This window comes from Haliotis rubra, unplaced genomic scaffold, assembly GCF_003918875.1.
Source record: "Haliotis rubra isolate DU_JTF1 unplaced genomic scaffold, ASM391887v1 Scf1181, whole genome shotgun sequence".
Classification (NCBI taxonomy): Eukaryota; Metazoa; Mollusca; class Gastropoda; order Lepetellida; family Haliotidae; genus Haliotis; species Haliotis rubra.
Genome location: NW_025765094.1, coordinates 187,892 through 215,796, shown reverse-complemented (window position 1 = coordinate 215,796; position 27,905 = coordinate 187,892). Strand labels below are relative to the sequence as shown.

At 36.8% G+C, this 27,905-nt stretch overlaps 1 protein-coding gene across 1 annotated transcript in view; it reads left to right on the top strand.

Annotated features, from left to right (window-relative positions):
- The window catches only part of LOC124259750 (cGMP-dependent 3',5'-cyclic phosphodiesterase-like), a 69,779-nt gene that overhangs the window by 18,135 nt on the left and 23,739 nt on the right, over window positions 1-27,905 (top strand). Inside the window, 18 exon segments of the mRNA XM_046693950.1 lie at window positions 1,474-1,562; window positions 2,602-2,708; window positions 3,964-4,019; window positions 6,854-6,925; window positions 11,848-11,946; window positions 12,598-12,650; window positions 13,382-13,456; window positions 14,812-14,853; window positions 19,313-19,381; window positions 19,764-19,885; window positions 20,890-21,001; window positions 22,951-22,990; window positions 25,105-25,168; window positions 25,430-25,511; window positions 25,867-25,927; window positions 26,603-26,684; window positions 27,154-27,188; window positions 27,438-27,553. Coding sequence (XP_046549906.1) covers window positions 11,856-11,946; window positions 12,598-12,650; window positions 13,382-13,456; window positions 14,812-14,853; window positions 19,313-19,381; window positions 19,764-19,885; window positions 20,890-21,001; window positions 22,951-22,990; window positions 25,105-25,168; window positions 25,430-25,511; window positions 25,867-25,927; window positions 26,603-26,684; window positions 27,154-27,188; window positions 27,438-27,553 — 1,044 coding nt within the window. The 5' untranslated portion in view covers window positions 1,474-1,562; window positions 2,602-2,708; window positions 3,964-4,019; window positions 6,854-6,925; window positions 11,848-11,855.

The following is a 27,905-nucleotide window of genomic DNA, read 5'->3' as shown; positions in this document are numbered from 1 at the left end:
TAATCTGATTGGTTCCATGGGGCCATGATGTCAGTCCGTTCTTGACTCTTATGGGGACCATAAGATACTGAGGACAGATTACCTTCACCTTAGCATTCGATTTATTCATGTGTACCAAGATGAACCTCGGTCATTGAAAATGACTTGTGACAAGTTTAAACAATTTATCATAATCTGTTGATTATTTATATAATACATAAGGTACAATCTGAAAAACATGTTCGTTTGTTGTTTTTGTAGAGTATATTTTCAAATCTTCAAGAGGCCTGTTGAATGTGAAGGTTAGTTTTTTTAAAATTCATAATCACACATACATGGCTCAGTTCCTTGTTCATCCTAATATCTAATGTCTTGACTGCCTCCCTCGTCTAGTGGATATAGCTGAAGGTTACTGGTCCAAGCTATGCCATTCTAAAGATTTTATATGATGGTAACAAGTGGTTAATTCCTTTGGGAGATGGTCATATCATCCCCCTCAAGACAGAAATTAGGTTTTCATTTAGAAGAAATCAAAATAGATCCTGATGTCTGAAACTTGATCGGTAATATTTTTACAGTCTTAAACTTACAGAACAGAGACAAACCAAAAGTACTTAAATCGAACTTGTGCTTCTAAATTATAGTCAGATGTAATTATGTGCAATGTATGAATTGTGGGTTTTTTTCCATTTTACCAAGCTCAGAATAGTACAGGTTTCAAATTTGAGATGAAGAAATAAACTAATAAACATACCAAAACATCTTGGAAAGATTATGAAATCTAATCCCACTTTCCAACATGTTGCAACCAATCAGATTTCAGCACACATTCCTATGCCTCCATCTGTTCTGCAGAGTGTGCTATCTGACAGATAAGCTTCTTGTGCACATCTTCACTGATACACCACTAAATATATGTGAAGAAAGTATTTTTTTCATGGGATATGCAGCATGACCCCCATTGTATATATTGTCCACCAGCTGCAGACAGAACTTGGAAGAGTGTTCATACTTGAAACACAACGTTTGTGCTGATAAGTTTGATGTGTTGCTGAAACAAAGAAGTGGTCTATGTTGGGACTGTTTCCCAAGTTTCATATAAACTAATCCTGATTGGTTAATTGATACCCTGTAGCAATAGGAACCAGTGTCGTTCATATACCAGGTACACTCAATAAACAAGTATAATGGTTGAGGTGAACATAAAACTTGTAAACCTGGAAACACTTCTTATTTCATCATCATACGAACATGTGAACAAAGCTTGTTAGTTTCGACCGCAGGTGAGTTCTGTGGATAGCACTGATCAATGTTACACATTATTCCTTCTTGTATGCTGTGTTTCACTTTTTCTGTGGTACTTGCTCATGCAATACTACTGAAGTTGAAGTACACCATTTTAGCCAGAAACATAATGTTCCTGATGGAAATTCTAAACAAAAGGAACCGGGTGTAATTTTACAAACATTGAATCTTTGCTAACTTGCATTTCAGACAAAAGCAAATGTATACCTGCGGAGTCCTGAGACAACTCGAGTAGAAACTAACGGTAGAAAATCACTTCCAGCAAAAGGACTAGCATGGTAAGATTATATCTTTCTACGTTCCCACATAGTTTACTGTCAGGGTGAGAGCAGCCCATGCCCATGATCATATATACACAACCATATGTATGCTGTGTCTAACCATATGTATACTGTGTAAAGCCCTCAGCCCTGGTTCCTCATGTTTATCATGTTTAGTCCTTACTTCCTTATGTATATAAAATACTACAGCATATCCCTTCAGTGAATTTACCTTTGAACGATCACAAATTAAAAACGCTAATAGACATATTGATTTTCCATTCGTTTCAATTTAAATTGTAACTGATAGAAGACATACTGGCTGGAGACACAGTGCCCTTCAATATTTTGTTCTCTTTCCAAGACAGATAATGAAATTACATCAGTGTTTAAGGTATAGTATACTGTAGCACAGTGTTCTTTAACATTCATGGTGTCTTTTTCTCTCTTTGTACTTAGTAGCTTGAAAAATGCTCACCTGCAGAAAGACCCAAGTGTGTTTATGTCATAGCCTGTTTAATGGTTGTCAGCATCTCTGAACCACAGGACACATGAGACTAGACAAAGCAATAGTCTGGATATATCATGGCAGTGATACAAGATGTTCAGTTTAGTTCAGTATAACAGCAGAAATTGAAGTTGGTAATGACAGTTGCAACTTGGCAGCAAATAGTGTAGTCATGGCAGTGCCAGCAAGCAGCTGACAGCTGGGGGTTAAAGTCTAGATATTTTACCAAACATCTCTCACCAAGTCTGTAATCTCTGATCTTATGGTAGCAGGGGTGGAAATAACTTTAAAATTGCTAGTGTACTCTGGTACAGTGGCACATGTAAAATCACTTGCCCTGATAAGTCTTCCACTATACTGGCCGATTTTCTTGCTGATTTGATTTTTTAAATAAACAACATAATTAAGATTGGAAAGTCAACTGGACACCGGTACAGTGTGATATGCAAATTTGCTTGCCCGACAGAAAAAAACACTGGACTGGGGCGACGGGCAATGGGTTATTTCCACCCTTGGGTAGTCTCTAACTTAGATCTATTACTTTGGCAGGAAAGCATACCAGCAGCGACAGCAACTCGTCCAGCCCATTTCCTCGCCTCAAGACCCTGTGATCACGGCACTAGCCCTTGATGAAGACATTCAGCAGAGCCAGCTCGGTATGTATACTCGACTATCTATTATAACTACATCAGTCATCCAAGAAATATCATAATGAGGGAATATGAATAGGATCTTTGATCAGGTTGTATAATTAATATTTGATTCAAGTAAGCATCTAGAGGTATCATCACCAGCATTATCATTAACATCAGGCATCTGTATGTCCTCTCATGTGGACAGGCATTGATATCAGTTTCTTGCCAGTGTTAATGATCTGCATTCCTGTTCTGTTGTTAAAATCTCTGTTACATATAATCTCACCTACATGGTAGATGTGCATCTGTTGCAAAGAACCAATTTCAGTAACAGTGGAGAAGTGGTAACAGCAAGTTCCATTCTAAAATTGAATAAAATTGAAAAAATATTAGCACAACCAGTGTAACCTGTACTGAGCTTCTTGCCATATTATAACCTTGCTGTAACCGGTGAAGCATCTTGCAACAGTTTAGCTATCAACATAGGTACATATATTACAAGTGTTGTATTTTATTGTGAAGAACTGACATGTAGTTATAAGAATAATTAGGTATGGTGGCTAAGAAGATCCTAAAAGGCTATTTTCCCAATATCAAATTGGGTATGATATTATGAATGAGAATCAAGGGATCCTTTCAGAATCTGTGAAATGTAACAGATTAATGGGATACCTAGATCTAATATGGACAAACACCTAGAACCTGACAGTTCAAATCTTAGTTTTGAATTCAGATTGCAACTGTAATTGATTCATTATCATTGACATCAAACTCAAGGTCAAACATCTCTGGCCTCAGTGTATATTTAGTTTGAATACTCCGACCTAAGGTTTGCCTTATTGCTTCTACATAAAAGATATCCTGGTAGCAGTGACAGATGAAAGATTGGTGATGCTGCTTGACACGCATGCAGTGTACCTCCATTTCCGCTTGTCACAAAGATAGCAAAACAGAAGAGAAGGTCCAAGATGCAGAGACAGAAAGCTTCATTGCTTATTGTGAATGTCAGCTAATTGGCTTTCCGACTAGTCTCTTTGCTTTTCACGATCTGTATAAGCTGGGTCAATACTGTGTCTGCTTCTCCTGACTTGTGTCTTCTGTCGGGAGTCTATCTTGCTCATCCCCTTTTGTCTAGGGCTTACTACTCATTCATGCAGCTGATTCACAGAAATTGATTGATATAGAGCCGCATTGTTTAATCAGTGATATATCATCACACACAAAAATATTTCTGAAAAATCTGGTGATATTTGTTTTTGTTTTCATTTAATTTCAGTGTTATGTCTACCAATTCAAGATAGAGAAGACAATGAAAATATAGGTTTAATTGTGGTAAGTGTCTTTAGACTTAGATTTTAATGTGCCTCTTTAGGCAGTACCCTTTTTCCACACAAATATGTTGTATACAAACAACACTGTATTTGGTACAGAGTCTCTGTCATTTGCTGTGTCAAATTTTGTTTTATTCTTTACTGAGGATTATCGAGTGAAATGATGCAGCATCACTTTCCACAACATAAAGTATTGATTGGTGAAGCATGTGATAGGTGCATTGTGCAATAATTTCAAAGTTGAGGAACCTCTTTACCTCTAGTCCTATCTGACTGGGTTTAAAAAGAATTTTCAAACCATGTAATGGATGTGTCAGTTTTGTAATATGTTTGGGTCTGCTTACAATATTCAACTCATTTCATTTTTTAATCATGTTAATGACATTACACACTGTGTTCCAAAATTCTATCTCAAGGCATTAGAAGGCAGTCAACCTCTTTGAGTAGATTATATTAAATTTATTGACATAATATTTTATTAGATTATAAGAGTTGTCAGGCTATACCAATGTCTCAGTGCTGTTCTAAGGCACAAATCGTTATGTTTGCACTGACACGAATGGTGTTATACAAACTGTTTCCCCTCAGACAGTATATATCAACATCATATGGTTAAGTGGCACAACTTCTCAACAGGCCAATATAACATACACTGTGAAGTGATAGTGGTCATTGATTTGGGTTAGACATTCCTACAGTCATGAAGAGCAGCTCGGGCAAAATTCATACAGCATTGATTGAAAATTTGAGCAGCCCCAGATCCTCAATAAGGTTGAAGGATTGTTAGTTCCTATAGCAACAAACCTGTGCAGGAAAGAAGCAATTGTTCTTCAAAATGATTTTCCTGGATCAAAACTGATTCCATTTATAGTTGGATGTTGATAAAAGAGAAATTGATTTAGGCATGTTAGGTAGCCAGTTTATCATTTGGTTCACTCTCAGTGCAATATCTCTCAACATTTACCAGCAAGACATTAATCTTCAAATATGTATTTTGTTATGAATTATGCTCATTTGATTCCATGTCACATCTTAACATTTTCAATGTGATAAGGAAACTGTCTTTTGAATTTAATATCTGACAAAATCACATCCTTGTAATACATACCACTTACAGAAGGCCACAAGGAAATATCAGGTTCATTCAGGAAGTTAATCATGACACATACATGGCTGGCTCGATTCCTTGTTCATCCAAAGTATCTTGGCTGCTTCTTGTGGTATTGTGGACAGAGCAAATGGTTAGTGGTTCAACTCCAAGCCATGCCATTTCAAAGACATTAAAAGATGCTTGTTACCCTACGTAGCACTCAGTGTCAAGATTTATAAAACAAGGACTGGTTGTTTGGAGTCAGTACATTTAATCTAAATGGAGTATGCACATTTAACTGAGGAATTGTATATAAGTGGGTTAGCACTATATTTAATCAAATATGTGTTTACAGTTGGGTTTCTTTTGTGCAATCACATATTGAAATGACTTTTGAAATATCTACATTTCTTGGGTTGATGGTCTATAACAGAATCATCAGACATTTGTATGTTAATGTGGCCATGTGCTTCATTTCTCTCTATGTGACACTGACAAGGCAAATCCCTAATAGTGTCTTTTTTAACGAGTAATAACAGAGTTATATTCACCCATAGTGTGTGTTTGCATGCATATGACATTTAAGTCCATTATAAAAAGATTCTTTAACTTATGATTGGTTTGCTGAAAAGTTCAGAACATGGCCATGATGGACTGTATTAATGGAATTGGTTGCTAATAATGTTTTTGACATAATCCCTTCCAAGCTTCTCATGCTTGATGCTGGGGTGCCTACATCACACTGATGCAGAAGTCATACTCCTTGTGGTGCAAAACAGCATCCATATCTTTATCATTTGCATAATTGCCAGACATTTCATTAAATTTGGGAAGAAGCGAAAATAGGGAGGGTGACAGAGTATGATGGAAGTTCAATATGTTCAAAGCCACAGTCATGTAACCATGGTGACAACAGACTTGTGCACTTGTGCCTTTAATAGTGTGTGTTTCATGATGCTTAGCCAAGACTCATATAAGGTTCAAATCTTTCAATAAAATCAGCTGTGAACATAAAACCTACAGAATGTCTGGTCAGTAGTTTGGCTAGGTACCCAGTATGCTGAAACTATTGTCAGGTATTATTCAGAATGATTTCATCTCAAGAGAGATGCTTTCTGTTTCAGCTGTGTGATGTCTGTCAAGTCTTCAGTCATCCATTAACATGTTGTATATTTATCAACCTTTTTCTTAGTGGTGGTAGTTGAAGATCTTCCTGATCTATGATCATTTTCAAGGTTGTCTCTTTGCCTCTTAAAGAACCTCTTCTACCTGGTAATAGTGGTAAATGAGTAGCTTCATCCCCTAGAGCTGATACAATGTGAGAAATGGTTGTTGCTTGCCTCTTAAGATTGAGATACTTGATAACAGTGCAGAAGCCAATTTAATACCTGCTGAAATATCCTGCTTGGTTGTGTCTTTCATTCAAATGCAGCTTTGGCCATGTATTGATATTAATACATGCAAATGATTTACTATACATCCTGCATTGTTAGGCTCAGAACTTTTCAAGCACCTCTTGGATGACAGCTTCCTTGTTGCCATAACAAAGACTACATCTGTTTCATAATATGAAATAGATGTTAAATATGAAGCATGCAAACAAACGCATCCAACGTGTCACAAATAGGTTTTTATGTAAATTCCAAATGAGTAGCAATGGATTTGCAGCTATTGTGCAGATCAACATGTGAGAGTCATAATTAGATATTTGCTTGACACAGTTGAACCATGATCTTTTGATACAGGCATCCTTACCGTCAGGTAAAACTTCCTGCTCCGCAACAGAAGAAGGAAACCTCACATATCTAGCAAAACAGGTAGGTTGCTTTGCACATCTTTTAATTAAAAAAAATGTAAGTTTGATGTGACGTTGTGACATAACCTTTCAAATGGTCATGTGATGAATCACTGGGGTCATGTGAGTCTTAAGATGAAACACAATGTTGTACCAGATCCTAAAGGGTGTATGCACTATTTTGTGAGTCATCCATTAACTTGGAGCAGTTTTTATCCAGAACCACAATTGTGGTTAGTCTGTAATTGGGGTCAAATGTGTGCAGGAAATGAATTATGTTCAAATATGTATTTGTTTGCACCAAAGCACATGTTGTAGCATAGCAAGTGTCCGACGTTTACCACAAGCATGGGTATGATGCTGACAGACCTAGAAACTTAATCAGGTTTAGTCAAAGATTCAGCCCCATAGTCACAGTGTTGTGGTGTGGCCAGGTGACACAACTCTGTACTGTGGTGCCTTAGACGTCTTGGCTGCACGTGCCTGTTGTTGTTCTGGAGGTTGGAGACTGTAGCCCACTGTTGTTGGGAACTGTTTGAATTGTCTTGACTGTTCTTGCTGTGCATTTGTGACAGGGAATTGATTAGCTCGAGGAGTCAGAGGTCCCTATTCAAGGTTAATCAGCAACAATACCAAGACAAATATTTTACTTGGGTTTATCAGTTTTTTTATGTAAATGTATTGTATGAGGAACTCACATTGTATTTAGCCAACCTTGCTTGCTAAGAACATGTATTTATCACTAATGAAGGATATCTGCCATCCAAAACACACATGCATGACTATTTATGATATAATTGTAAAATGTCTTTTTAAATTCCTCTTCAAAGCAACTTTTACTTGGTATTTTCATCTCTCTCAAAGCCAGTTTTCCCGAAAGTATCACATTTATATAATAAACTGACGTACGAAAGAAAGTACACACCTGGTGCTTTTGGATTACTTTCCAAAAAGCGACGTAAATGTTTTGAAAAGAGTTTTTACAGTGATATATAAGTCACAGACATTCCTAATATGTTGCCAAAACACCACAGATATCGTGAGCAATTGCGAAGTTGCCAGTCAAAATCACAACACTTTTCAAATAATCCCAAAACACCAGGAGTGTTCTTTCTTTTGTATGTCAGTTTATGTGTCAGTGTCAGTGATTTGCCAGTCAGACATTGACAAAAGACAGCATAATTGTTAACTCTAATTTGTATAATTCTTTCAAATACACTACCTCAGTTACATCATGGCCATTATTTCGGTGCATTGACTTTGCTCACAGTACAAAGTCATAAGATTTTCAAGACTTTCGTCCATGCTGCCAGCTATCACCCAATCCTGATGCTGATTGAATATTCCCACCAAAACACACCTCCAAGCATACACAAGGAGGGAAATGTGTCACTTCTCTTTCTGTTTGTGCTAAAAATGGTAGTGAAAATTGTTCCCTACACAATTGAACAATAGATTCAGATTCACAGTAATCAGTTGATCTTTGCACAAGAAATTTCAAATTTTTCAAAGTTAAATTATTATTATCGTTTTTGTTCATATATTTGATATAATTCATTTCTGAACCAGAGTGTTTGTTATTGTGTTTGGAAAAGGATTCCACCCACTTTTGCCCAGTTTGTAGCTGCCAACAGATTGTCATGGATCCTGATCTATCGCACTACAAATGTAGGGAGGTGTTGTGTACTCTGGATTCTATGAAGACGTCTGAGATGCATGACTCATTTTCCCTGTTTCCACAGTTTTCACATGCAACTAAAAAATCAAACATAATTAAAACACAATTATCACTTATTCATGACATATAATATACATTACTGGTTATGAAAAAACATAAAAACAAAATTATAAGCGTACAATCTCAAATAAAAAAGTGCAATATTTTGTTCTTGGGTTTACTTCCCAAGAAACGAAGCAGCCGGGATACCGAACCCTGTCAGAGCGGGTGGGTGTGCACTCAAGTGTAACGGCTGGTTCATTTGCAGAAGCCTTCACGGCTCATTGTGTGTGTATATATAGAGATGTTGGGTTTTGTAAATACATGCTCATTTTTTGTGTATAACATTTTGCAATCAACAGACATCAAAACATGTCATGTGTACAAGTATCACACCTGCCTGTCTGTGTAATTACAAAATGTGGCGGAGACCGAACTCGGGCCATAAATCAATGCGTTTTGTTTATGGTGTATAGTCTGATAGGTGTTAAAGTTCAATTTGCATGTGGTCAGTGATTGAACTTTTGTGTATTGAATATTGTCATTAGCAGACGGGCAGGCAGACACATAGGTGCCAATAAAACAGACATTGAGTTTTGTCTGTGACAACGACATATCTATATCACAGAAATTCTGTCGACGCTAAATAATGACATTGCTTTTAAGTATCGAACTGAGAAAGTGACTCGGTAAGAAGAACATGTGGTGAAATAGACAAATGAAATTATATAAACAGTTAAATCGGTAATCTACTGTAATAACATGTTAAAAGCTTGCGCCTGTGAAATATCAACAAAACAGTAGAAAAATAGCTCACACCAAAGCCTTCACCGAATATTCACGGGACAACCCGCTTCCAAGCTCCGCGAACCTATTTCACTGCGCATGTGCTATGAGCGCAGCCCAGTTGTTGAAACCACTTCAATTCCTCCAAGCGATGGAGGAAAGTTAGTGAATCGTTTTAACTACGATTTCACGCGGGTTTTTTCATCGCGTTATTTTTCAACTTTATAAGTTGAATTTGCATTTTTGATGATTTGTTTCGGTAAGTCCATACTGCAAAGTTGCATGTGACCTTTAAGCTTGTAAAGAATCCTATTGTAAAACTTAGTTGGAAGTTATCTGAAGCTGTCTTAAAAATGGTATAATGAGGATTACTGACAGCTCTACAGGGATGGAACTAGAGGCAGAACCTGCGCTCCCTCCGGTATGTTCTGTCAATGATGAGGGGCAGTGGGGTAGTCTAGTGGTTAAAGCGTTGGCTCGTCACGCCGAAGACCCGGGTTCGAATCCCCACATGGGTACAATGAGTGAAGCCCATTTCTGGTGTCCCACGCCGTGATATTGCTGGAATATTGCTAAAAGCGGCGTAAAACCAAAACTCAGTCAGTCAGTCAATGATGAAATAGAGGTAGAGTATTTGTCAGAATTATAAAAACATAAGTATAATTGTTAACAGTTCTAAGAATATTACCTGTATTACCGGTAATTCAAAGGTACTCCCTTCCAGGTCCCTAATTATCTATGTCAAGTTTAGCATGTAGATGTTTGGTAAGTAGTGATGATTTTCTGGCCTTGTACAGCTGAGCTGCAAGCTGATAGTTACATTACAAGGACAACTAAAGTACTGTCGGAAATGCTAGAAAAATGCTTTTTTGCCCATATATCTTTATAAAGGTAATAAATGTACTATGTTGTCAATATATCAACTCGCCTATAGTGTACCTAATTTTTATTTCAATCGATTTAACATTCCCATGCATTTAAAGGGCAGTTTACAGGAGAGAATTTGGTACCAAAACAACAACATAAGATTTTTTCAGAGTTCAACAACAGAAATCTGAAATAGTCTTTAAATAAATGCAAATAATACAGGTGGTGTAAAAATAGGAATTTACGTTTTTCTTAAACAAATAAATGTTGAATGTTTGTGTTACTTTACTTAATTATCGTTTCTTTATTGGAGAAATATTCATATAAATGTTAAGTCTTGATAAATAAGTTTCCCGTCATGCATGCACATCTTTATCACAGCGTCCACTATGGCCAACTATTTGTAGTCGATTGTTGCAAAGGTTTATACGTTTTATTGTGCTTGAAAAAGACAGAGGTAAACCTTTCTTTAGTTTAGAAAGGGTTTATTACAGAACTTGTAGAGCTGTTGGTATGTCTTACCAACAAGTTTACAATATTGTAAACAAATCAGACAAGACAGGGACCGTCTCAAAAGCAAAACCGGGAAGTACAACCATCCTTGACAACTTTGACAAGGGAGTACTGAGACGGCGGGCTACAAACTTTAGAAGAAGAATATATATATATTCAAAAGAAGCTACACCAGTGACTTCGTTAAATCTTTGGCCAATGTTCACAACAAGATTAAACTGACCGAATTACATTCATATATTTGCAATGAAATATACTGTTGACATGCAAAACATTTATTAAAACGTTGCACATTTCTACAATCAATCGATAAGATAACACAAGTGATAGGATTCTTTCCAATGTACAGTAATTCGTATGTTTATTTAAAAACAAACACACATACACAAATGATCCCTTACATAACCAATACGTATACTATACATGCTCATATTCAACATTTAGAAGATAACATCTATTGAGATGACCCCTCGCCCGAGCGTGTGCTCAGGTGTCAATTTCACCTGTCGATACCGTGCATGCTGATGACGTAACACAGGCAGTTAATATTTGTATCAAATAACGTCCCACTACCCCTTATTTTTCTACGTTTTGGGTATTTTCATCAGTAAAAACACATTTTAGGGCATGTCTCAAACTTTATTCCCTCGGTCTACATTAGGTAGATGTTTATTAAATTGATATTTGTTATTTAAGTAACTGTAATACCTCTGAATATTAAATATAAGTCAAAAAGCATTTTTCTAGCATTTCCGACAGTGCTTAAGTTATGTATTGTTGACAGTGAAGAGGACATCTGTTGAAAATCTGAAAGTTATGCCAAATACAGGGTTTATGGCAGTGATGTAATAGAGGTGATTCCTGGAATTACTAACAGTGCCAACTGTTGTTTTGATTTTTTAATATCATTTTTTTCAGTACAACATATGTGCAGTGATATAATTGGAATACCATTCAGTACTCAGTCCATTTGGTATACCAAACATCTAAACCTTATATACATTTTGTAAATCAGATTTCTCATATAAATGTTGCATCAGTTTATTTCCATATGTTCTTAGGTATCTGTATGTTATCATCTCACCAAAAAAACTCTGTGACAAGGAGAAAGAGCATTTGTGCAGATGACACCCACTTTGAAGCCCTCATCAATTTGTGCGGTGAGTTGCTTTTCCTTCATACAAACACATGTATTTAGAAATAAGACATAGACATAACCCAGTTGTATGTGCACACTGCAACTGGTAACTAATAGAATTAGCTGTAGGCATGAAATGAATTCCCACAATGTGGCATTCAGTCTTTACATCCTGCGGTTTAATGTGTTTTCAAGGTCATTACACATACTGTAAACAATGGTACTCTGGACATCTTGTAGTTTATTGTCGTAAGGTTCACTGTAATACAAAGAATGTGCACAGAATGACATTAATCATATCTAAATGTCCTGTAATTTATTGTAATTTAATACTTGACATAGTGCTTCGTACTGGTTACCATATCAAGTTTGGCAACTCTTTGTTTACAGTCTACCTGCTTCGTGTTGTCTTTTGTCAACTAACATAATAGTATTGTTAAACTTCAAGGGTTGGTCTTCTCAGAACTCATATATTTTATGATCTACAACATCAAGATTTTCTTTGCCGTAAAAATTTAGCTATTGATGTCAACATAGTTGTTTATGGCAGTACTAAATTAACTTATATGTAAGGTTGTAATATGTTTAATGTTTAATGGTTCCTCAATTTACAAGGGACTCCGTCACATTGCCATGTCTAATGTCATTATTATGTGTTTTTGTTGTTATGTAGGAGAACTATATGACCATGATGCAGCATCACTTCAACTCAAAGTCATTAAATATGTAAGTATTCAAATGCATTTGAAGAAATACCAATTTATTTCAAACTTATCAAAGGCATAATTAAAACATGTTTTTACAACCAACTTTGCATGGATTGAATTCTGTATTGATGTCAATTTTCAATGTTTATAATAGTATTTGTACCATGATGGTGACGTTTGTGCTTCTTTGATAACAGCCATTACTGTAATGATAGGTTACAATGGAAAATAACATAGCTTAAGCATGTCAATTTCTATTAGTATTAGCCTGTTTGCCCCTTATCTGGTTGCCATGTGTGGAAGGAACGGTAAATGCCTTAAAATTAGCAGTGGGAGGTAAATAGTAGTCACCCATCATTCCTGTTGTTCTGTTTCTTTTGTAGATTTAGGTAGACTTCTTATGTCGTGTTTTGGTCTTGTTTGTGTTGGATTAACTGTCACTTATATCATGACTGATGTGTATGATTTATGAGGACTTTCAAATAATAAATAGTGTTGAAAAATAATGTCAATAGCCACCCAGTAGTTTTGGACTTGTTGCAACGTAACATCTTAACTAGCCACAACGTTTTAGCAGTCTACAATTAATTTTGTGCAGCCAACAGAGCTGGTGACTCTAGGTTCATAACATGAATAAATATATACATATCTGAATGCAGTCAGTCGATAGTACTTCTCTGGCTATACTTGTATATTATGGATACGTGTTATGATATTTGATATATTTATCTTCATATTTTTGTTTGGCAGTTGGAGCAACGAACACAGGCACAGAAAGCATTTTTACTCATTGTTGTCAAAGAAACAAATGAACTTTTCTGTCAGGTAAGGATAAGCTTTGTATCATACTAAATCAGGTGATCGAATTATTAGACAAATACCTGCATATTCTACAAAATGTTTTCTATTTCTTATGTTGAAATGAACATGACATAAGTTATCAGATCATAACAGACATGAAACTGTTACATGAATTGTGAAATTAAACTTTGTCATAACTGGCCACAAGGGATGATAACCCCAATGATGCTTGTGTACTTTTCTCAAAGACTTGTTTGCATAGTATGATATCGGTGTAAAAAGTAACACAGAATGTAATGACATTATAATGCCACCACATTGATTTCTTCTTGGTTGGCCTCATCTGAAAATCCAAATTTCTCTACAGTATATGGATCTGATTGAATTATTTCGTTATCTTGTGGTAGAAAATGCCAAAGGCGCAATCATTGATTGGTTCGTATTTCCAGGAATAGCCCCCATAATTCTTGCTTTGTAAACAGCCCTGCCTTCTGAGTGCCTGGCTAGTATATCCCTCCTCCTTATGATGAGCTTCGTTTTCCACAGCTTGATGGCTTTATGTGTATGTTATTGATACAGTGTGCTAGGCAACAGGTAAATATTCAGCCTACACTGACCACTGGCCTAATGTTGCATTTGCAAGTATATTTCAATATCTGTCTTGTTATGTTTCATGTATGATTGACATTGACAATTTATGACACTAGCTATCGTTAGGCTCATGTTTCATTAGTGGATATGTCAGTTATGTGTCAGCTGGCGGTGGAATTGACAAGTAACATGTAATACATGGATGCCTGATGTGCTGCCATTGCCCACTGCTGCTCAACAGTAGTGCAGTGGGAAGGAACAGTGGTCACATGTCAGTGTACTCATACAGCAAGCTCTGTCATGGCCATTTGATACAGCCAACATAAGAGACATCAAAGACTGGAACTCTGTGTGCATTACTGCATTCAACTCCCATGACATTTGACAACAAAGCCTGCTTCTCTTTCCTCATTTCATATATTCAGTCCTTAATTATCAAAGATTTTTTTTAAAGTATTAAAAATGCCTTCCCTTTAAAATGAAATGTTACCTTAATGGCTTGATGAATATTTTGATTTTGGTTTGTATAAAATGTGAAAGTAAGGCCGAGCTGATGTTGCTGTGTGGTGTTGTCAGCATATCAGCTGATTACGATTTGCTATATTCTATTGATGGTTAGAAAATGTTAGGTTTGTTACATCTAGTCTTAAGCAGTAGAATGAAACTTTGTCAAGTATCTACCATTGTCAAAGGAATGTTTATTGTGCCCTGTTGTTCACTCAAGTAGTACTGATAATGGATTCTGCATCACAATGTTGTGTTTATATTCATTTGTTTACCATTTGCAGGTAGTTGGAAACACAATATTAGCGGAAGAAATTCGCTTTCCAGTAAGTAGTATGAAAGCTGTCTTCATGTTGTTGGAATGTTTACATTGTGTTATTACATTGTATACAGGAACCCTACATCATATTTCACTTGCATGTGAGAAGTTGCCTTGCAGTAATAAGACTTTGAAATGCAGCTGTTCTCATGGGAAATGTTCAGCTTTCAATGTGCTGATGAGCAAAAATTTTGGGAATTGAAACAAATTAGTGATAGCCAGCCACAAGTTGCCATTCAAGGATTGCTGAAGAGGTTCAGGCGATATCATCATTACAAAAATACTGGTGTAACCTCTATTTCGAAGTTGCCCTACGGCTTCCAATTTTTAGTGTAATTTGCATGCTAACTGTGAAAGAAGTGCACGGAAATATTTTACTTAGATGCTCAGAACAAATAATTCTTTGGATTTGGAACTGCAATTTTCACCAACATCCCTTATGTTTGCATTTTAGATCACAGTGACCTCACTGAATAATGTTTCTGTTTGTCTATGAGTACTGTGTAGTATCACTCCTCTCTTACATGAATTATTTCTTACTGGCAGAGTCAAGTCAAACTGTTATCTCAAGTCTACCCATATTTGCAACCTATTTACTGGTCCAGTTAAATACATATTAACCTACTTTTGATGAATTGAAGACATGTATACAATATGCTATCAAAAACCTTGGACAAGGTCAGAACATTGATTCCTTTGAATACACTACTGTATCAAAGCATCTCTCTAAAGAATCTAAAGATTTTCAACATACTTAATGCATCTTCTATCACAATGCAGATAGGATATTCTCACCAAAACATTTTCTGCAAATGGGCAGGTTGAAAGGGATAGCTTCTTTCAGGAAAGTAAGTTCACAAAAATCAAGTTGATGTTCGCTCTAGGAAAAATTTATGCTTAAATTTTCAAATTTCACTCATATTGGATATATTTACTCTATATTTGAAGGATAAAGTGTTTGTGAGTGTATTGGGATTTTCACAGAATCAATCAGTCATCACAGAATCAAGTAGTCATTTGTTATCTTCTATGAAAAGGGATACTTCTTCCATAGCTCCTTCACTCTTCACATGGATTTCAACCCCTGTGATCATGTTGGCTTATCTATATCCAGCAAGACCCCTCTATTACACAGAAGATTTCCTATCAAAACAGAACTAACTCATTCAGTTGAAGTTGTTTTGCCACACTTTCATCAAATCAAAATTGACAAAAGTACAGGACATCACATATATCAAGAGCCAGATTCCTACTTTACCTACCATTTGCACTCCTCTACTGTTCATAAACCAAAGCAGTATGAGTTTGGAAGATCAAAATCTACCCAACAGACTTTACAGGACATGGAATCAAAGACAACAGTGTTGGTAGCAACAGACAACGCTTCTGTGGTAGCATACGTCCAGAAGCAGGGAGGAACATGGTCAGTGAATTTAATGAAGGATGTTATGCATTTGATCAAATTGGCACACTTGGTCTACTGCAGACTTGCCACATTTTGGGAAATTCCAAATCTTGGCAGATTTCAACGTAAGGGTCTCTATAGAAGTGTTCCAATTGTGAAGAAATGCGACACTTCTCATATAGGTCACTTCTCTACCTGCCTAAACCACACTGCCAGTTTACAATCAAGGTCTGTCCATGAGTTGGAAGTGTACTTTGGCCTATGGGGGCGGTGGGGTAGCCTAGTGGTTAAGGCGTTCACCCGTCACGCTGAAGATCTGGGTTTGATTCCCCACATGGGCACAATGTGTGAAGCCCATTTCTGGTGTCCCCCGCCGTGATATTGCTGGAATATTGCTAAAAGTGGAGTAAAACTAAACTCACTCAACTCACTTTGGCCTATGCATTCCTTCCTTGGTCTCTGTGAGACAGAGTTATCAAGACCAGGCAACTCCTGTTTACATCAGATAATGCCAATCAGAGTCGGATTATAGGAATGAAAGTTTAGTGATGCTACTTGCTTTGTCCAAACATTTTATCAACAGCCCTAAGTTGGAGTGTTGTTTTTGCCAAGTGGATAAATATAGATGCACTTTGGACTAACATTAGTCCCCAAATCCAATATGTCAGAGGTAACACTAAGCTCATTTGAATACAAAGACCACATTCTTCTCACACAGCTGTTGTTGATTCCTGTCTGGATGTCCATGCCTCGTTTTCTTGAATGTCTAGACATATCAAGGTTTCAATAAGGTCTCACTAGCTAAAAAAAATCAGGGTTCAAGTGTCATTATATATGCCTCTTCAGAACCTAGATAGTCAGTCATATTACATTTGAAGTGGAAGAACAGAAGAAAATGTGCTCAAAGGTGGTGTTCCAAACTATCTTTTACTTTGTGAGTGTCATTAGTTTCTTGCCTTTGTTGATCGATCTGGTGAATCTCATTATATCCACTTGGGACGATGATGCCAGAACACTGAAGACTGCACTGTCTTACGCAGAGACAATTGGGTCCCCAGAGCTCCTTGTATGTGACAGCATTAAGTCATTCGCTTTCTTCCTGCTGCCTTTATCTCTCTTTATCCAGTTAAGTCACCTTTTAAGCTGCTTAAGCCTGACTGCATTGTGTTGGGAAGTACAGTTGTTGTACTGCTAGAGATATAAACTAATTGACACTTGTCATAATATCTCAACATTGTAGCTCTCATATACTGCTTAGGTACAGTTTGGTTGACAATCAGTTGTGTAAGCACAGACCTGGATAATCTCAAGAACATGTCAAGACTGAGAACGATGAGATAGTGTCCTGCACTCATGTTGGGAATGTCAAGACAAAAGAGTACCTCACATTGAATGTTTTCCTGGGCATGAAAGTACTTTTTCCAGAGGTCTTAGCAACAGTGTTGCAAATCTGTCAGTATCAAATTCTGTGAAGACTGGATAATATGCAGAGTGTAGGCAAAATTGTGTACTGCCCGTCATGGCCATGATGGGGGAAGTATCTTGGCTTGTTTGTATTGTTTATCATATCAAGCTCTTTCCCACAGCAATGTCTGGTTAGAGAAAAAGTATAGCTTTCAAGATCTAATAATTTTGTAATTAAAAAAGCTGAAAATATTCTATCATATTATTTTGTCCGGTGTGTCTTTGTTTGTAAATGCAGAATCTATTACTAGGAAACACTTACAGAAAATAGAAAACAAATTCATATGTGTTCAAGATACAAAGCATATTGCTGGAATATTGCAAAATTTTAGAGGCATAAAACCTTACTCACTCACTAGGTCACAAACTTCTTGACATCATCATACAGAAATACCTCCCATTTCTCCCCTATGGATCATGAACATAATTTGGCTTGCCTTTGTATGTTCTGTTAATTTGAGAGCACTCTGAGGCAGCCAGTGATCCATTTCCTTTTCAAAATAAAGAAAAAGTAGGTTTAGAATGGAGAGCTGTGACACTAGCCAATTTCCTGATGGAGTTCATCCACCAAATGGTCAGTAATTAGAGCCACAGGCAGGAATTCCTCCTGTAATCCTTACTGCCTCAGTAGTCTGAGGGGATATATCTTGTAAATATGTTGATGCAAGGGCAAATGAATATCATATGTGACTAATGTCGATAAGACAATTTTGATATAGAGATAATTAGCACTGATCTGGCAAAACACCTTTCAAGAAAATTGAAAGCTTGTTATCTTCCACCTCAGTACTTTTCAATTATCATACGCAAGATATTCAAGATTCAATTCAATGTTTTGTACTCAATGACAGGCTTTTGAACATTACTTGCTATTAAGTGGTAGGACAAATCATCATGGGTGCTGTCCATCCTTCACATTGTGTTTCCAGAGCATAAATCAGACAGTGTTCAATATTTCTTGATCAGTTTCTTTTATTAGTGTGATCATGAATTCTGCTATTCATGAATTTTGGAACCTTTTAGGTGTTCTGTTTTTTAGGCAACAAATGATTATCAGTGACCAAATTGTATTTGTTCACTTTTCAATCAGATGGTCAACTGCTTAATTTCATGGTTTGGGAATATTTTATCCTTTATACTTTTAAATTCTATATGAAAATGACCAGAATTTCCAATGATAGTCACTGATGTCCATGATATAGCACCATACTATAGATCGCTTAAGGTACATGTCTACTCAGAGTGTGTAAATCAGATTTTGATTAAATGTCATTGACTCCCAGGCACCTTTTGTAACCAAAGTGTTGAGTTTTGTAGGGGATAGGAGTAGTTTATGCTTGTTTGTATCAGGTTGTCCTCAGATAGATGTAATATATTTTCCAAGAACAAATTCTAAATTTGATTTATTTTAAGAACTACTTTTTCACTGCCTGTGAAACACTGATAAAAATAGCCTGTACCATGCCACCTCCGACCTGATCCATCAAGTTACTCCCTCCAGCCAGCAATTGTGTATGATCAAGAGAAAGCCCTATAACAGCTAATCCCATCATGTAGCCTTGAGTGCTAATACAGATACTTGTCATTTGTTTCACAGGGAGAAACCAGCAGTTTTGCTGTTGCTCTGCAAACCAAGGAGCCAATATGCCTGGAGGATATTCCACAGGTGGGAAAGTCTTGTGTCTGTCAATTGGCCATGCATGTTTTGAGTGTCATTATCGTGAACAGTGTCATAAATTACCACCGGTCTGCTGGCTGGCCTAGAGCAATCACTGTATTAACTCTTCTCAACATAATTACAGGAGCTACTGTGTTTAACGTTTTGTAATTGAAAGAATAACTCTTCCATTCAAGTAAGAAATATTTTAGATCCCTAGTCATACACCTATCATCTGACATTGGTCCTAAATATGTGTTGTATTTTAAAAGTCCATATATTCCCATAGTTCTGAAAATATGTCACAATTGCATAATCTTGATGTTTGAAAAGAATCAGTTTAAGGTTTTGAATCAGTTTATTGTGATGACACTTTGTGTTGTGTTGGCAGGACCGCCGGGCTGGTTTGGAAGATCACATAGGTTCGAAACTGGAATCGTTCCTGTGTGTGCCAGTCAGGAGGAAAAATTGTGATGACTTGATAGCTCTAGCATGTGTGGCCAACAAAAAAAGGCACAATTGGGTAGGATTTCATTTATATTCCTAATTTCATCTGTTCATGTATTATATGTGTAGGTTTTTATAGCCGAATCAGATTTTTTATGATGAAGTCTTAATGTTTATGAAGCTTGAGCTGTGAAAGGAAACCTTGTTGCTGGACTAAGAAATATGTAAAATTCAGGTTCTACCTTTAGTACAAATGCAGGGATGTAACATCATGTTGCAGCAGGATAATGCCTGCTTGCACCTTGCACCTTGAACTTGCTGTAACACACTTTTTGAGGCAGTATGCCATTGCTTTTCTGCCATGCCCAGCTATTTCTTCACATCTCTCCCGCAGAAATTTTCTGGGATGAGATGGTAATTTACCTTAGACAGAATAACAACCAGCTGGTGACACTAGCTCATTTGAGAAAATCTTTGGTTGACAAATGGAACAACATCCGCCTTTCTGTTTTCAATCAACTGATGTTTTCATTGCACCGCTGCTACCTCGCCTTTGCACTGCTGCCTTGCCTGCATCAACACACATAGTGGTCACAGCTGATTCACACTGTTAATTGAGTTGTTACACCAACACCTTTTTAGGACGTAGCTTTGTAACCAGGTTGGGTTTTTATCAATGAATTTGTTGTGATGAAACATTGATCAGACAAATGGCCATACATTGTGTTGTTATTTCAATAACATAATATTTACACTGCATTACATGAAGCGTGGGCGGTGGGGTAGCCCAGTGGTTAAGGTGTTGGCTCGTCACGCCGAAAGACCGGGTTCGATTCCCCACATGGGTACAATGTGTGAAGCCCATTTATTGTTTCGCCCGCCGCAATATTGCTGGAATATTGCTAACACTGGAATATTGCTAAAAACAGCATAAAACCATACTCACTCACCTACATGAAGTGCAGGTATGACATTCTGCCAGTATACTTTACAATATTAATATTAATGTTGTTCTTTTGTGTTATTTTGTTGATGTGAAGAAACATTCCAATATAAATCATTGTTTTCAGATTCACTAGTGAAGATGTTTATGCAATCCACCAATGTTTTCAATACACCGCCACTGTTCTCACCAGCACACTGGCATTTCAAAATGAAAGGAAGCTCAAGATTCAAACTCAAGTAAGATCATTTGATTGACCGATATGTTGATTTCAGCTCTGTAAAATGTTTAATGATTCATAAATACATCACTCAAAATGAAAATGTGATTTGAACCTCTAGAACAAATTGAATAGTCCATTGGCTTCTGAGATGTTTACAACAAATGACATACAAAGATGGCACAATGTAAGTTCACTTGACTTCAGTGCATACTGTGAAGCTCGCCTTATACAACTGAGTGAGTGAAAGTTTTACGAGCCTTCTTCTAGCTACTGCATACTATTATGCCATTAGTGTCAGTGAAGACATCAAAAGTCCTTGTACTCATGGAAGAATTAGGCGAGGAAGCAAATTTATGTCTGCCAGTTTGAATATTATCACTGAAGTTCTACAAGGTCTTCAGATTATATTTAAACAACAGTGTAGCTGGCTAAGCTAGACATATATATAGCCATTAAATGTATTGCTCCAATGACAGTATAATTCAATGACCACTGACTCGTCCATCAACCATATGTTTTAAAGAACTGAAAATGACTAACAGCAGCTTCTAGTTCTAGTGTTGGAATCTCTGTATGGCAGCCATATTAAGAAACCTATTTTTGACCATTGCTCTGAAGATTTTGGGGATATTATTTTTTATTAAAAATGGAATGAATGTGTAAAAGAAGAAGAGCTCAATATATATGTTCCAATTTCTTTTGCCATGTAATTTCACCTTTATAACTCAGACACTACTGATAGCAGAAACCGCTAATGGCCATTGCATAGCAATGAGAGTATTCATTCACATTGTGTTGAAAATTGTTTTTTGTATGGTTAGTTTGTGTGGTTTTGAGCTCAACCTATGTACAACTCAACACCTTATTTTAAACTCCTTCATCCGATCTTTGGTGGATTGGCCAGTTGGATCCAAACGCTGCAGCTGTCTTGAAAACCAACCTACAGGAAATCAAACTGAAACTAGCATTGGTGCCATACTGGTTAAAAAATAAAACAAACAATTCCTGTTTTGGGCATTGAAAACATAAAATCTCAAGGTTTGTGAACAGGTACACCATGTAGACTAAAATAATTGGCAAATTTCTAAACTTATAGTGAGCATGTCATGTTTGGCGCCCATTAAATATCCCTTCCAACACTAAAAACAAATACATCTTGCAGCATTGTCTGCAATTTTAGTCTGAGTTGTCTTCCCATGACTGTTTAAACCATAGACATTAAATAGATGTTCAAAATGCAATTCCTCACATTGCAAACATGACTTCTTCAGAAACCACTGAACAAATTTAGCTGAAACTTTACATGTGACAACACCCCAATTTTTGAAGAGGTTCACATGTATTGTTCTAAATGACCAAATCAGTTATATTGAGTTATATTAATGTCCACTCAGCCATTTTTGCTTAAAATTTATTGTAAATCTCTTGAATTATCTCAAAGTGCAGGCTGTTTTGGGGGTTATTTCAAACCCACCACACCCCCCTGTGAACGTCTCTGAAATTGTGAGTCAAAGGAAGCATGTTCAGTTCTCCTTATTATCATATTATATTTAAATCTGTAGGATTCTTGGTGAAGACATTATGGATAGTTAGTTATTTGATTCATATAAATATGGTACTACTTTTGTCTTCATATAATTATATATGATATGATCTATCTATCTATCTATCTATCTATCTATCTATCTATCTATCTATCTATCTATCTATCTATTTACTTGAGTAGCAAAACTGGCTATACTTGTTGAGTATCTGTCAGCATGTTAGATTGTTGAATACATACCCAGGTGAGCTACAGTTCTGTGGCCTGATTTTCCAACCTGTATATCTTGCACAATACAGGTATGCGTTCAGGTTAATGTCACATGGAATGAAAAATGAAATTGAAATTCATTTGGCAGGATGCTTACATGCATGCCAGAGCTTATAAATACCAGTTATTGATATCTGTTCCCTTTTTTTCAGGCACTTTTACATGTAGCCAAAAATCTATTTACCCGCCTAGGTGAGTTTGTTTTTGCACTTGGCAAGCATTTTTCTGCATATAACACAGTACCTACTGCCTTTAGTGACTCTCTCTGTAACACCACAGTGACAATGAGCAAACAGTTCCAGGAGAGCTTTAACAATTCCTCCCTGCTTGCTGGTACTGCCATAGACACTAACATAATAAAGCAGCTTCAACAGCAAGAAAAGTTAGCAAATGCACTCACTAACAGTAGCAATGATAGGTCACCTGAGAAAGCAGGAAAGTTAGACCACAAAGTTCACCCGAAGCTGAAATCTCCAAAACTAAAAGTATCAAAAGAAGAACCTGGAAAAAAAGCTGCTTTAGTTTCTCCCTACAAGAGACAGCGTAAGGTTTCAGCTGAATCTGATCCAACCATGCCTACCAAGGACCAGGCAGCTAGCGATGACTTCTTTAGTAGTAGTGATGAGGAAATGGACCTGCAGCAAGTGTCACCAATGAGTGGCACTGAGAAGTACTTCAGCCCGGTCTTCACTGATGTGAGCTGTGATGAATACCTGTCCGTGGGATTCTCGGAGGACACTGATGGACCGTCAACAGCATTCAGAACTATGGCAGTTGAAGATGATGACAAGACATGCAAACAGAGGTTCTTTGATATATGGGTTGAAGCTTCTTTGAAGTTGAAGTTAGATAAGAAGATAAGTAGATCAGATTCATGTATTACCTCAGAAAACATGTCCAGCCAGTTGCCAGATATTGTGAAAACTGTAGATGCTGAAAGCGCTGGAAGCCAGGTTCACATGTCAGTAAGTGCACCTGCTTTAGCAAAGACTGGAAATCAAGGTAATACAAGCCTCACCATCTCAGGCAGCAGTTCCAATTGCCTGAACAATGCATTCATCGATGATGACTCCTCCAGCATGGAACAGTTAAACAGTGAGCTTGCCTTAACCCTAAACATGAATACCAGCAAACAGTCAGAGCAAACAGTAATTGTAGAAGACACAGAAACCAGGGTAAAGCATGTCATCTCCACCAAACATGTGCCTTACATCCACTCCTTCAGTGAGATCCCCACCAACACCACAAGCTGGCTCCGACACCAGCAGGAGTTGTGGACATCCAGCACGTATGTCATGTCAGAGATACAGGTGCCCATTGCTAGGGGCAATCTCTTTAAGAAAAGTAGGTGCAAGAATTCATGTTCTTGTTTCCAGTCATCAGTTCTGTCCTTGTTGTGGTTCTTGTTCAGGTTTGGAAGTATAAGTTTATAAATGCACACAGAGTTTACCAAAGGGACAGCACACAAATAGTTGTTGTAAGATTCAGGCAAATGACATCAGTTTAATGCTTCTCTACAGAAGGAATATTCAGCCCCACACTCAATCACACACTCTCACTCACTCATCTACTCTCACTCACTCACTCTCTCTCTCTCTCTCTCACACACACACACACACACACTCATACAATCACAGAGACACATAAACAATCACACAACGTTTGCTAGATATGTATGATATTGTAAATCAACACAGATACAGTTATTGTTGACAAAGAAAACATGTCCATTGGCCTACACTGTAGACTTACTGAGTAACTTCAAACAAGTTGATTAGATGACTTGTTTGTGTTCGAATATGTGAGTGATATTGACTGGACATATGGACTGAGGAAACAATACCAAACAGTGCATGCATGCAGCTGTTCATCACTGAACATGACACAACTTCTCACAACATATCCGAACATAACTGATGTTGTTCATTTAATGTTGCTGTCTACTAACATTTCAGTACTTACATTTAACATCAAAGTTGTAATAATCATGTTTGAATATAATCATTGTTTATTTCAATTTCTTTGATTCACTAATCTTCTGCTAATCAATATTGGTTTGATCATATATTCTGCATCATCCCCAAGGTACAATTATTGTTGAATTAAGAAACTTACTCAAGGTTTTTCAATCACCATTTATCCCAGTTATTTTAGGTTCAATTTCTCTGTATTATGTTTGTTTAAAACATTAAAGCAATAAATTATATTGTGCACATATGTTGATTTGAGAGGCCCTGAATGATGTTTGAAATAGCAAGAAAGGCTGTTTCAGCAATGCTTTTCAAAGTGCTCCTCATTCATTTCAGATGACCTTACAAAACTACTCAGAGAAATTATGCAAGAAGCAAGAAATCTCACACATGCAGAAAGGTAAGGATAACATACATGAGTTAGATACCTCTTGTAATGCATGAATAGATAGGTGACAAATGAGGTTCTCTTGGGTTTTAAATTGGAAATGGAAAAAGGTTAGTTGTGGCTTCATAGATATTAACAGTTGATAAAAATGAGAGTGTTTGTTAAAAAATAGTTATTTTCTGTAAAATTTCAATTGATAAGCATATCATGATGAAATTCATTTTTCATGTGCTTTATGAAATAGTCTCCACAATGAAAATACTTGTGTTGTAGGTGTTCTGTGTTCCTTATTGATCCTGAAACAGATGAACTTGTTGCCAAGGTGTTTGATGGGATAAGTGCAAATGACAAAGAGGTGAGCTCATTCAACATGTACTTGTTAGAACAACATTGAAGAAGGATTTGACCATGATTTCAGAATCAGCCCTGTTAAAAACTATATTGCATGTTTTGGGGGCCTTATACCTACCGGTACTCTCCTATTACGGATTCTGAGAGAGAATAGATCTACAGTGTCTTGTGCTAGTTGTAAGAGCTTATAGAAGATCCAGGTGATCATCAGGCACAGTGAATTTTCTAATTGTGTGTCAAAGTGCCCCCAAAATGAAGGTCTTTGCTTGAAGTCTCTCATCTTGTGCGATCTCGACAAACTGATGTTACAGCTGGAATATTCAGGTTGAAATACATTCACTCACTTACACCTATTCCAGGTACAACAGGAAATTAGAATGCCAAAGACGCAAGGGATAGCAGGACATGTTGCCACAACTGGTGAGATATGAATTGTTAGATGACTAATTGTGTGTTCAGGTTAACATTCCTATATGCTTGTACTTGTCATTACTTAACTTCTGAAGAAGAGATGTATTGTTGTTTATGCATGCAGAACTTGGACTGAAAATCTGGTTTGCTACAGTGAATTATGTATGATACTCTGCTTCCTCAACTGTCACTCATCTGACTCAACTCAACATATTATTTCCACGAGTCAGTACTCACAGCTAATCTGTGACAGATGACACAGCTGCAGTATTTTGTAATGAATATATGTAACTGAATAAAAAATTAAATTACCAAGTAGTTATATTTTCTTACAAGTTTTGGAGAATGCTATAAATTGGCTACCATAGAAATGAAAATGCTGCTTCAAAAGGATCATGCAAATCTTAGTTTCTAAATTATGCAGAATTGAAAAGAAAATTGTTGTTAAAAATGGATAGATAGATATTTCAGTGGTCGTTTCCATTGACACTTGAGCTGTTGGAAGTAAAAATATTATTTCCAACCATTTAACCTTCTGCACAGTGCAACTGTTTTGACCAACTCTACTCAACATGGATGTTGAATATGCTTACAGCATCTGATTAAACTTAAATAAATGTTTTCCATTGCGATTTACAATAGCATGTATTAGAGTGAGTGTAATACCCTCTCTTCCTTAACCAGGTAACCTGCTTAACATCCCTGATGCATACTCCCATCCATTGTTCTACAGAGGCATTGATGATTCAACAGGCTTCAAGACCAGGTGATTTGTCCAATACAGTTTCATAACTTTTATTTATGGATGACTATTACATTTGGCTTGAAATGTATGTTCTGATATAGTCCTCGCTTCCCTCTAATCACATCACTTAAACATACTGAAGAAAACTGAAACAAGAATTAATGTACACAAGTAATGGGAGGCAACTCTTAAGGCATCTGTAAGGTTATTGATATTGTACACTCGACTGTTTGTCATTCTATGGTTAATGCTAAAGTAGATTTTCTTCACGAGCAGCCCAACTACCAAAAAGCCCACCTGACCTAACTACCTATGATCCAAGTAAAATCACTATGTGGGCCCTTCTGTGTACTTGATGACACACACAATGTTCTAGTCCAAATATACATACATGCTGCATGTGCACCAATTTTGGATAAAAAATTACAAATAAATTCATTGTGGCCTAGCCAAATGAATAGAAGTACTACAATATTTTTTCCTCTTTCAGGAACATCCTTTGTTTCCCCATTAAAGATGAAGAGGGTAAGAAGTTTGCAATATGCCCTATTTTATGTTTAAATGAACTTGTTGGGATTCCAGGTTAGAATATTGGTCTCCATGTAGCAACTTATGCTTGTCATATAAGGCAGCTAAATGGATCAGGTGATCAGTCACTGTTTTTTCTGGTCCAGACTTGATTGTTTACAAGCAGCCATTACCAGCACATTTTATCCGGTACAAATGTACACAATGACCTTCCTTGTATAATATTCGCTCTGTTGTTTGTTTCAGAAAAAGTTCTTGGTGTGGCTCAGCTTTGTAACAAGAAGACTGGTCCCTACTTCACTGTGTTTGATGAAGATATTGCATCAGCCTTTGCCGTGTATTGTTGTATTAGCATCAGCCATGTAAGCAACGTTCATTACAGTTGTGCATATTTCAACATACGGGATATCAAAGCGCTTCCTGGCTTCATTACGGAAGGGGTAGCGGGAAAACTGTATTGTCACCTTATCTGGAGATGAAATTCGAAAAGCATATTTTCGGGAAGAAATTTAAAGAAAAATTAAAACACAGCATAGACTATTACAGTTTAGTGACAGAACAGTTAGTTCAAATGCACTGCATCTGTTACATCATAGCCATTATGTCTTTGTACTGACTGGTCTCACTCTATAGATTCTTTAGATTGTTAAGATGTTCCCCTTTGCTGCAAGCAATCAACCAACAGAGATATGCCAATTATTTTCTGAGTGTGCT